The following is a 10,878-nucleotide window of genomic DNA, read 5'->3' as shown; positions in this document are numbered from 1 at the left end:
GTCCTCATAAGAAACTTGCCTAAGTCCTCATAAGAAACTTGCCTAAGTCCTCATAAGAAACTTGCCTAAGTCCTCATAAGAAACTTGCCTAAGTCCTCATAAGAAACTTGCTTAAGTCCTCATAAGAAACTTGCCTAAGTCCTCATAAGAAACTTGCCTAAGTCCTCATAAGAAACTTGCCTAAGTCCTCATAAGAAACTTGCTTAAGTCCTCATAAGAAACTTGCTTAAGTCCTCATAAGAAACTTGCCTAAGTCCTCATAAGAAACTTGCCTAAGTCCTCATAAGAAACTTGCCTAAGTCCTCATAAGAAAGAAATAATATCATTACACAAAAATAAAAAATAATACAAAAATATTCAGTACAGGTAAATGGATTTCAGATATTTTTATCCTATTGAATTTTTTTTTTGTATAACTGATTATTTGAGTATGAAAAAGTGAATCTGAATTGTGTTTTTTTCTTTTCACAAATATCGTTTCACAAAGGATACCAATAGAGCATTGATCGACAAAATTCCAGTTACTGAAGAATAGAGACATTTATTTATTTTATTCTGAACAATCGTTTGAAGTTAGAATTGCAATTAAGTATATTTTACATAAAAACCGGCATTTTAAACTTACAAAAAAACCCGGCCTTTTAACCCTACAAAAAAGGCCGTTTTTTTTAAACTTGCAAAAAAGCCTACCATAAAAGCTCAGCCGAACAGGACATCACAACGACATCAATAATACAAACTATCTGAACAGCACACATAGGCCTACTGGTAGGCAAGATAATGGAGTTAGTGACTCGGGTAAGCGGCCTGGCTAAATGACTCGATAACGTGGGTAAGTGATCTGGGTAAATGACTTGGGTAATATAAGTGGGAAAATAACTAAGAGAAGAAGGTAAAACTGCTTTAGGTAAGTAGCAGAGGCGAGCTGACCATCTGAAGCAAACAAAAGAAAGAGAAACAAGAAAGCGACGCAGTTTGATAAACAAATGGAAGATGGTAACGCATGAAAGAGAAAGTATATGATAACGAATAAGAGATGGATAGCATTAAATGTTAACGCATGGAAAGAATAATAGCAGTAGATAATAACGCATAAGAGACTGATAGCATTAAATGATAACAGATGAGAGAGCATTAGCAGTAGATAACGAATAAGAGACTAATAGCATTATATGCTAACGCAAGAGACAGTAACAGCAGCAGTAGATGAAGGGGGTTGTAACCAAGGCCTCATGTATGTGTTGCAGGCTTGGGGGGAGGGGGAGGGAGGGAGGGGGTGATAAACTCCAGCAGGAGACAACGGAACTCCAGCAGGAGACAACGGAACTCCAGCAGGAGACAACGGAACTCCAGCAGGAGGTAACGACGACGACGACGGAGCTGTAGCGAGGCTGTGCTAGTGTGCGCTGGTGTCCAAGAGCCCCAGTGCACCCAGCGCCCCGACACACACCAGCAGGAGGGTGGTGGAGAGCCCCACCACCCCTGCAGCGTTGCAGCCGTCGGTGTTGCAACAGGTGATGTCCGTCGTCTGCCTGTCTGTTGGGCAAGACAGGAGGTCATTGATCTTTACACTCTGTAAGAGGGTCAATAAAGTGATGACATTGTGATATAGCGGTTAATAAAGTGAATAATATACTCGTAGCTTGACTTTATTGGTGATAGACAGGAAATCTAATGACCCTTCAAGGGCTCGAACTCAAGCCACCAGCGTGAAAATCGAATTCTATGGCCACCTAACTAATAATCGCATTTAAGGTCGTGAGGCCTAAATGCATCCAATATCCCGCATGGATACCACCGATATATATATATATATATATATATAATCATTCCATTATAAGTGTTGATATATACATTATTATGACAAATTGATGTATTTACTAAATCGTTGCAGTCTACTCAATTAAGGCAAAAATGTATTATTATATTAATTACAGTTAAAACCTATAAAATTGTTCTTATACTAGTGAACTTGTGAAGGCTTATGATGAGGTGAATAACTGGTGAACTTCCTGAATTTCGTAAACACCAATCTGGTTGATGTAGCAAATACATATAACCATAACAAAACAGGATTAATGAACATTTCACTTGAAATACCTAAAAAAATACATCTAGTTTTTGCAGTAATATTCATGAATAAACATTAGCTTGAAGAGTTGCTCACTCAATTCTGATCCATTCAAATTCCATTTAACTTCCCAGAATCTAAGTTATCGCCGGTTGGAACTTTTCAGTCTAACCTGATCTTCTACTAATCTTTTCCTGGACGGGTGAAGGAGAAGTCCTGACCTGAGGCCGACCAATAATACTGACACATATTGCATTATATTCATTCCACCACCAGTCAATCAAATAGTCCATAGCAATAAGTAACACCTAAAAAATTAGCTCCTTTTGAGATAGCAAAGGGAATTTATTTTTATTAAGCAGCATTTTGATTTCTAGACGTTCACCTTTTAGAAGACGGTGAACCTTCTAGATGGTGCAAGAGCTTAGAGCACCCAGCGTCGTTGTGACCCCCCGAGTGAGTGTGTCTGTGCAATCAATACTTCTACCTCAGATTTATCTGGGAATTGTGTTTACGTACATAATATTCTCCCAAGAATCCGGTGAGTGTGTGTGTGTGTGTGTGTGTGTGTGTGTGTGTGTGTGTGTGTGTGTGTGTGTGTGTGTGTGTGTGTGTGTGTGTGTGTGTGTGTATGTGTGTGTGTGGAGAGTTCGTGTCATCTCTGAGCCGCTTGTATGTGGGTTGGGAAGATATCTTTTGAGGCGGAGAATCATGTATGTTAATATTATGTCACATCTATTTCGTCTGCATGTGGAGATCTCCTCAGACAAAGAATCTTATATGTTGAGATCATGTCACCTCAGTCCCCCATGAGTGAGGGCTAGGGAAGATAGTCCTCTGTTGTGTGCATTGTATACCAGTGTAAAGGATAATGTGTCTGAGTGTAAGAAGGTATTTTTTTCCATTTTCTTCTCAAGTGGAGAAAAACATTGTGCAACACAATGGTTCAAACTCACGACTCTCAACACAGTGGTCAACACAAGCCAGCACCAGGACGCCCTCGTTGCTGTAACGCTGGAATACAGAAGAGAACAATCGTTAGTACAGAGGGATTTATCAGGAGGAAAGCGCCAAGCCATTACGACTATATAGCACATGGAAAAGGTCAGGATAAGGATTTGGGATGGGATGGAGGGATGGAATGGTGCCCAACCACTTGCCACAGCTGCCCGTAATATATCAAATGGCGAGTAGTAGCATCTAACAAGCTGGTTGACCAACGAATCAACGAAAAAAACAATGATCCTCAAACCCAACTGTGGTTAACGCAGAGTCATCAGTCAGCCTAGATATTATCTTTATCGATCAAATTACCTATAATACCTAACGTAATCATCTAAATAAATTCTTTTTGCGGGAAGCAACGCTCGGAACTGGACAGTATTACTATGACACCAACCCCCGTTTTAAGTTACATTATGTGTATGCTTTCATATAAATCTAAAAGTCGGGCCATAAATTCCCGTTTTTTTTTAATTCCCTCGTAAATCAGGCAGGCCTCTGCCACCACCTCTTCAGTAACAATAAATTAGAACACAGTTTATGTGCTCAGGTAAAGAACTGAGATACACACACTATTACGTATACCTTGGTTCTCGGTGTATAAACCTTAGTTTTCGGTGTATAAACCTTGGTTCTCGGTGTATAAACCTTGTTTCTCGGTGTATAAACCTTGGTTTTCGGTGTATAAACCTTGTTTCTCGGTGTATAAACCTTGGGTCTCTGTGTATATACTGAAAGTTTACTATAGACTATGTTCAAGACAAATGTACTTGGTGGTAAAGACTTGCTGACTTGGTCTTACCAGTCAGTAAGATCTTGAGGTGGCCTTAATAACCCTCCTGAGGGTTGATAGGTCTTAATAACCCCTCCAGAGGTTGATTGGTTTTAATAACCCTCCAGAGGATGATAGGTCTTAATAATCCTCCAGAGGATGATAGGTCTTAATAACCCTCCAGGAGATGATAGGCCTTAATATCCCTGCAGAGGTTGATAGATCTTAATAACCCTCCAGAGGTTGATAGGTTTTAATAACCCTCCAGAGGTTGATAGGTCTTAATAACCCTCCAGGGGTTGATAGGCAATAACAACCCTTCAGAGATTGATAAGCCTTAATAACCCTCCAGAGGTTGATTGGTCTTAATAACCCTCCAGGGGTTGATAGGCCTTAATAACCCTGCAGAGGTTGATAGGCCTTAATAACCCTCCAGAGGTTGATAGGCCTTAATAACCATCCAGAAGTTGATAGACCTTAATAACCCTCCAGAAGTTGATAGGCATTAACAACACTTCAGAGATTGATAAGCCTTAATAACCCTCCAGATGTTGATAAGCCTTAATAACCCTCATAGAGGTTGATAGTCTTTAATAACCCTCCCAGAGGTTGATAGGCCTTAATAACTCTCCCAGAAGTTGATAGGCCTTAATACCCTCAATAGGCTGATAGGCCATCTGGTCTGTACAACATTGTGTAGGGATAATTCATCATTTACCAGTAATGGCTCCTATTAATAAAAAAATCCAGGTTAGTAATGTTTTCAAGTAAAGAGGCGATTAACTAAATGCACACAGAGAATAATTAATTACCTATCTTCAACAAATTGTGAAATAGAGCGTGACCTGTCATTGTTAAATAGATGAGCTAAACAGATGTTAGGTAATTAACACCTTATAGGGCAGTATGCGGCAATTCAGTGAAGAATTGCAGAGAACAGGTCAAAATAATTAGACTGAAAATGAATAACCCAACACTCATATGCGATGAGAAAGGAGAGGGAGGAGGTATCAGTCTCAAATCACCCTAATCAAGTCGCAAAAAAACCTACAGGAGAAGGAAGCAAGTATAAGGCTTCCTACTCTTGCCTTATCCCGACCCCCTCACCTGTTTTTGACTCAGATGCGACTTGATAAGAGTCAAGGACGGACCCAAACGTCGTTACTGTGCTAAAAGTCTTAATATGTCGGTGTTTGCTTAAGAGAACGATTCTCGCTTTAGTCAGATTAATGCAGCCGCCGCATATTATTGGCGAGTTACGGGTAACGCAGGAAATCTACAGCCACAGGTAAGGTAAAGCGGGTAATCTACAGCCGCAGGTAAGGTAAAGCGGGTAATCTACAGCCACAGGTAAGGTAAAGCGGGTAATCTACAGCCACAGGTAAGGTAACGCAGGAAATCTACAGCCACAGGTAAGGTAAAGCGGGTAATCTACAGCCACAGGTAAGGTAAAGCGGGTAATCTACAGCCACAGGTAAGGTAAAGCGGGTAATCTACAGCCACAGGTAAGGTAAAGCGGGTAATCTACAGCCACATGTAAGGTAAAGCGGGTAATCTACAGCCACAGGTAAGGTAAAGCGGGTAATCTACAACCACAGGTAAGGTAAAGCGGGTAATCTACAACCGCAGGTAAGGTAAAGCGGGTAATCTACAACCGCAGGTAAGGTAAAGCAGGTAATCTACAGCCACAGGTAAGGTAAAGCGGGTAATCTACAGCCACATGTAAGGTAAAGCGGGTAATCTACAGCCACATGTAAGGTAAAGCGGGTAATCTACAACCGCAGGTAAGGTAAAGCGGGTAATCTACAGCCACAGGTAAGGTAAAGCGGGTAATCTACAACCGCAGGTAAGGTAAAGCGGGTAATCTACAACCACAGGTAAGGTAACACAGGCAATATACAACCCGCGGGTAAGGTAATGCAGGTAATCTACAACCTAATCTATAATAATTTATATGTCAGTTAAGGCAATATAACCCTCCAGAGGTTATGGAGGGTTATGGAGGGTTCCAGCAACAACTGGAGACAAGGTACAACCTCAATTATATATCTTCTGTCCCATGCCTTTGCGAGTGATGTTTTTACATTTTTGTAACAGTAGTTAATTACATTGTCGGTTTGTGAATTGAAGTTTATTGACATTTCTGTCCACGTATCTGAGGTTGGAGAGGAGATGCTTGAGGCAAACTTTACCCAACTTTGGACCCCTGATTCCTGTCGAGTGCCAAACATGGTCGGGTCGAGCTCGTCACAATTGAAGAGAAACAACATTTCATGATCACATGCTCACTCCCACGGGTGATTTTCGCGCCATATTCTCTCCCGTTTCACCCCGTTTTGCTAAATTACTTTGACAAAGAAATTCTTATAGAATTGTAAAACAGCATGTGCTGATCTCCGGAAGATTAGCATAACATTTCCACTCATAATTATTTGACTATAAACACCACACATTTAATAGAACCACAACCATCTAGAATATACTCCTCTCAGACGTATATCCAAAACATACTCTTCTCAGACTCTCTTGACAGCGAACCAAGACCTCGCTCCATGGACGAGGAAGATTCACAGTATGCTAAACATTACAAGACACCAACAAGTTGGCTAGTAATTATATGTACCTTGTTGTTTCCTTAATGACCCTCGAGAGGTTGACAGACTTTATACGTAACAACCCAAGGCCATTCACATTGCGTTGTATTATAACCAATATTGTATTTACCGAAATAGAATATATTGAAAGGCGAGGGATGTTTGTATAATCTGTGTTTTACAAGCATTTGTAGGGGAACTAAAACAGAAGACCTGGTGTGTGCTTGCGTTGTGTCATATTGTTTTTAACTCTTGAAAACAGACCAAAGCGAGTCTTGTATTTGCAGTGTGTGTGTGTGTGTGTGTGTGTATATGTGTGTGTGTGTGTGTGTGTGTGTGTGTGTGTGTGTATGTGTGTGTGTGTGTATGTGTGTGTGTGTGTGTGTGTGTGTGTGTGTGTGTGTGTGTGTATGTGTGTGTGTGTGTGTGTGTGTGTACTCACCTAATTGTACTCACCTAATTGTGCTTGCGGGGGTTGAGCTCTGGCTCTTTGGTCCCGCCTCTCAACCGTCAATCAACTGGTGTACAGATTCCTGAGCCTATTGGGCTCTATCATATCTACATTTGAAACTGTGAATGGAGTCAGCCTCCACCACATCACTTCCTAATGCATTCCATTTGCTAACTACTCTGACACTGAAAAAGTTCTTTCTAACGTCTCTGTGGCTCATTTGGGTACTCAGCTTCCACCTGTGTCCCCTTGTTCGCGTCCCAACAAGGGACGTGTGTGTGTGTGTGTGTGTGTGTGTGTGTGTGTGTGTGTGTGTGTGTATGTGTGTGTGTGTGTGTGTGTGTGTGTGTGTGTGTGTGTGTGTGTGTGTGTGTGTGTATTCACCTAGTTGTATTCACCTAGTTGTGTTTGCGGGGGTTGAGCTTTGCTCTTTCGGCCCGCCTCTCAACTGTCAACCAACTGTTTACTATTTTTTCTCTCCACACCACACACACACACACACACCAGGAAGCAGCCCGTGACAGCTGACTATATCCCAGGTACCTATTTACTGCTAGGCAACAGGGGCATTCAGGGTGAAAGAAACTTTGTCCATTTGTTTCTGCCTGGTGCGGGAATCGAACCCGCGCCACAGAATTACGAGTCCTGCGCGCTATCCACCAGGCTACAAGGCCCTGTGTGTGTGTGTGTGTGTGTGTGTGTGAGTGTGTGTGTGTGTGTGTGTGTGTGTACTCACCTAGGTGTGCTCACCTAGTGTGTTGTAGTCAACACATTGCACAGGCAAGCTAAACAGCAGATTTCCTCTGCAATAGGATGGCATGATGTCACTTGGGTTATGTCACTTTTGGGCAGAATAACACTTTTGGCATTCGTCATAGACACAACAGTGGTCTAAGTCGCTAGAATGCAGCCTCTAATGTTCTTTAGTGTAACATATCCTTTACAATTTGACTAGCTGGGATAACCGGCGGTGCCCAGGTACCCTCCCCTTTCTCTCGGAACATGTAAACATCCTGAACAGCTCAACAACTATCAATAAACTATTTGAAACGGAAGAACCACAATTTCAGACTTCGTGGGAGTTGCAAGAAATGGCAATAGGAGCCGATCAGTTTTTCCTTTTTAAAGTGGACCGTGGAATTGACCCCCCGACGCACCTATGACGGCCTCCAACAGCCAGATGTGTTATCCTGCAAAGTTCTCTGCCAAACGCCTATGTTAACAAACTCCGCCTCTCACTATAAGAGTCCCAGTGTTTTCTTCCTGCGGGTTCAGGACACGAGGGAATGGTTCGAAGCTGGAGCTGAGAAAGTTCAGTCAGTTGGGATTAAAATCGAGCAAAACTGTTCGCATAGACTCAAGTCGTTATCTAGAACGACGGAGGTTGTCAGGTCACAAGATAATAGCCGTCGTCCAGGTCACAAGATAACAGCCGTCGTCCAGGTCACAAGATAACAGCCGTCGTCCAGGTCACATGATAACAACCGTCGTCCAGGTCACAAGATAACAGCCGTCGTCCAGGTCACAAGATAACAGCAGTCGTCCAGGTCACAAGATAACAGCCGTCGTCCAGGTCACAAGATAACAGCCGTCGTCCAGGTCACAAGATAACAGCCGTCGTCCAGGTCACAAGATAACAGCCGTCGTCCAGGTCACAAGATAACAGCCGTCGTCCAGGTCACTAGATAACAGCCGTCGTCCAGGTCACAAGATAACAGCCGTCGTCCAGGTCACACGATAACAACCGTCGTCCAGGTCACAAGATAACAGCCGTCGTCCAGGTCACAAGATAACAGCAGTCGTCCAGGTCACAAGATAACAACCGTCGTCCAGATCACAAGATAACAGCCGTCATCCAGATCACAAGATACCAGCCGTCATCCAGATCACAAGATAACAGCCGTCATCCAGATCACAAGATAACAGCCGTCGTCCAGGTCACAAGATAACAGCCGTCGTCCAGGTCACAAGATAACAGCCGTCGTCCAGATCACAAGATAACAGCCGTCATCCAGATCACAAGATAACAGCCGTCATCCAGATCACAAAATAACAGCCGTCGTCCAGGTCACAAGATAACAACCGTCGTCCAGGTCACAAGATAACAGCCGTCGTCCAGGTCACAAGATAACAGCCGTCGTCCAGATCACAAGATAACAGCCGTCGTCCAGGTCACAAGATAACAACCGTCGTCCAGGTCACAAGATAACAGCCGTCGTCCATGTCACAAGATAACAGCCGTCGTCCAGGTCACAAGATAACAGCCGTCGTCCATGTCACAAGATAACAGCCGTCGTTCAGATCACAAGATAACAGCCGTCATCCAGATCACAAGATAACAGCCGTCATCCAGATCACAAGATAACAGCCGTCGTCTAGATCACAAGATAACAGCCGTCGTCCAGGTCACTAGATAACACCCGTCGTCCAGGTCACAAGATAACAGCCGTCATCCAGATCACAAGATAACAGCCGTCATCCAGATCACAAGATAACAGCCGTCGTCCAGGTCACAAGATAACAACCGTCGTCCAGGTCACAAGATAACAGCCGTCGTCCAGGTCACAAGATAACAGCCGTCGTCCAGGTCACAAGATAACAGCCGTCGTCCAGATCACAAGATAACAGCCGTCGTCCAGATCACATGATAACAGCCGTCGTCCAGGTCACAAGATAACAGCCGTCGTCCAGGTCACAAGATAACAGCCGTCGTCCAGGTCAGAAGATAACAGCCGTCGTCCAGGTCACAAGATAACAGCCGTCGTCCAGGTCAGAAGATAACAGCCGTCGTCCAGGTCACAAGATAACAGCCGTCGTCCAGGTCAGAAGATAACAGCCGTCGTCCAGGTCACAAGATAACAGCCGTCGCCTAGGTCACAAGATAACAGCCGTCGTCCAGGTCACAAGATAACAGCCGTCGTCCAGGTCACAAGATAACAGCAGTCGTCCAGGTCACAAGATAACAGCCGTCGTCCAGATCACCAGATAACAGCCGTCATCCAGATCACAAGATAACAGCCGTCATCCAGATCACAAGATAACAGCCGTCGTCCAGATCACAAGATAACAGCCGTCGTCCAGGTCACAAGATAACAGCCGTCGTCCAGGTCACAAGATAACAGCCGTCGTCCAGATCACAAGATAACAGCCGTCGTCGAGGTCACAAGATAACAACCATCGTCCAGGTCACAAGATAACAGCCGTCGTCCAGGTCACAAGATAACAACCGTCGTCCAGGTCACAAGATAACAGCCGTCGTCCAGGTCACAAGACAACAGCCGTTGCCCAAGTCACAGGATAACAGCCGTCGTCTAGATCACAAGATAACAGCCGTCATCCAGATCACAAGATAACAGCCGTCATCCAGATCACAAGATAACAGCCGTCGTCCAGGTCACAAGATAACAGCCGTCGTCCAGGTCACAAGATAACAGCCGTCGTCCAGATCACAAGATAACAGCCGTCATCCAGATCACAAGATAACAGCCGTCATCCAGATCACAAAATAACAGCCGTCGTCCAGGTCACAAGATAACAACCGTCGTCCAGGTCACAAGATAACAGCCGTCGTCCAGATCACAAGATAACAGCCGTCGTCCAGGTCACAAGATAACAACCGTCGTCCAGGTCACAAGATAACAGCCGTCGTCCATGTCACAAGATAACAGCCGTCGTCCAGGTCACAAGATAACAGCCGTCGTCCATGTCACAAGATAACAGCCGTCGTTCAGATCACAAGATAACAGCCGTCATCCAGATCACAAGATAACAGCCGTCATCCAGATCACAAGATAACAGCCGTCGTCTAGATCACAAGATAACAGCCGTCGTCCAGGTCACTAGATAACACCCGTCGTCCAGGTCACAAGATAACAGCCGTCATCCAGATCACAAGATAACAGCCGTCATCCAGATCACAAGATAACAGCCGTCGTCCAGGTCACAAGATAACAACCGTCGTCCAGGTCACAAGATAACAGCCGTCGTC

The 10,878-nt window shown here is 44.0% G+C and overlaps 1 protein-coding gene across 2 annotated transcripts in view; it reads right to left on the bottom strand.

Moving 5' to 3' along the window:
- Window positions 1–502: 502 nt before the first annotated feature.
- LOC123756847 (ly6/PLAUR domain-containing protein 2) overlaps window positions 503–10,878 on the bottom strand; it is a 206,519-nt gene continuing 196,143 nt past the window's right edge. For both annotated transcript variants that reach the window (XM_069331940.1, XM_045740227.2), the window contains exons 3-4: window positions 3,028–3,085; window positions 503–1,536 (exon numbers count right to left, since the gene is read on the bottom strand). In XM_069331940.1, the coding sequence (XP_069188041.1) occupies window positions 1,397–1,536; window positions 3,028–3,085 (198 nt within the window). In that variant the 3' untranslated portion in view covers window positions 503–1,396. The remainder of the gene's footprint in view (window positions 1,537–3,027; window positions 3,086–10,878) is intronic.

The sequence above is a fragment of the Procambarus clarkii genome, chromosome 26 (assembly GCF_040958095.1).
Source record: "Procambarus clarkii isolate CNS0578487 chromosome 26, FALCON_Pclarkii_2.0, whole genome shotgun sequence".
Lineage (NCBI taxonomy): Eukaryota > Metazoa > Arthropoda > Malacostraca > Decapoda > Cambaridae > Procambarus > Procambarus clarkii.
This window is presented reverse-complemented; position numbering and strand designations above follow the sequence as displayed.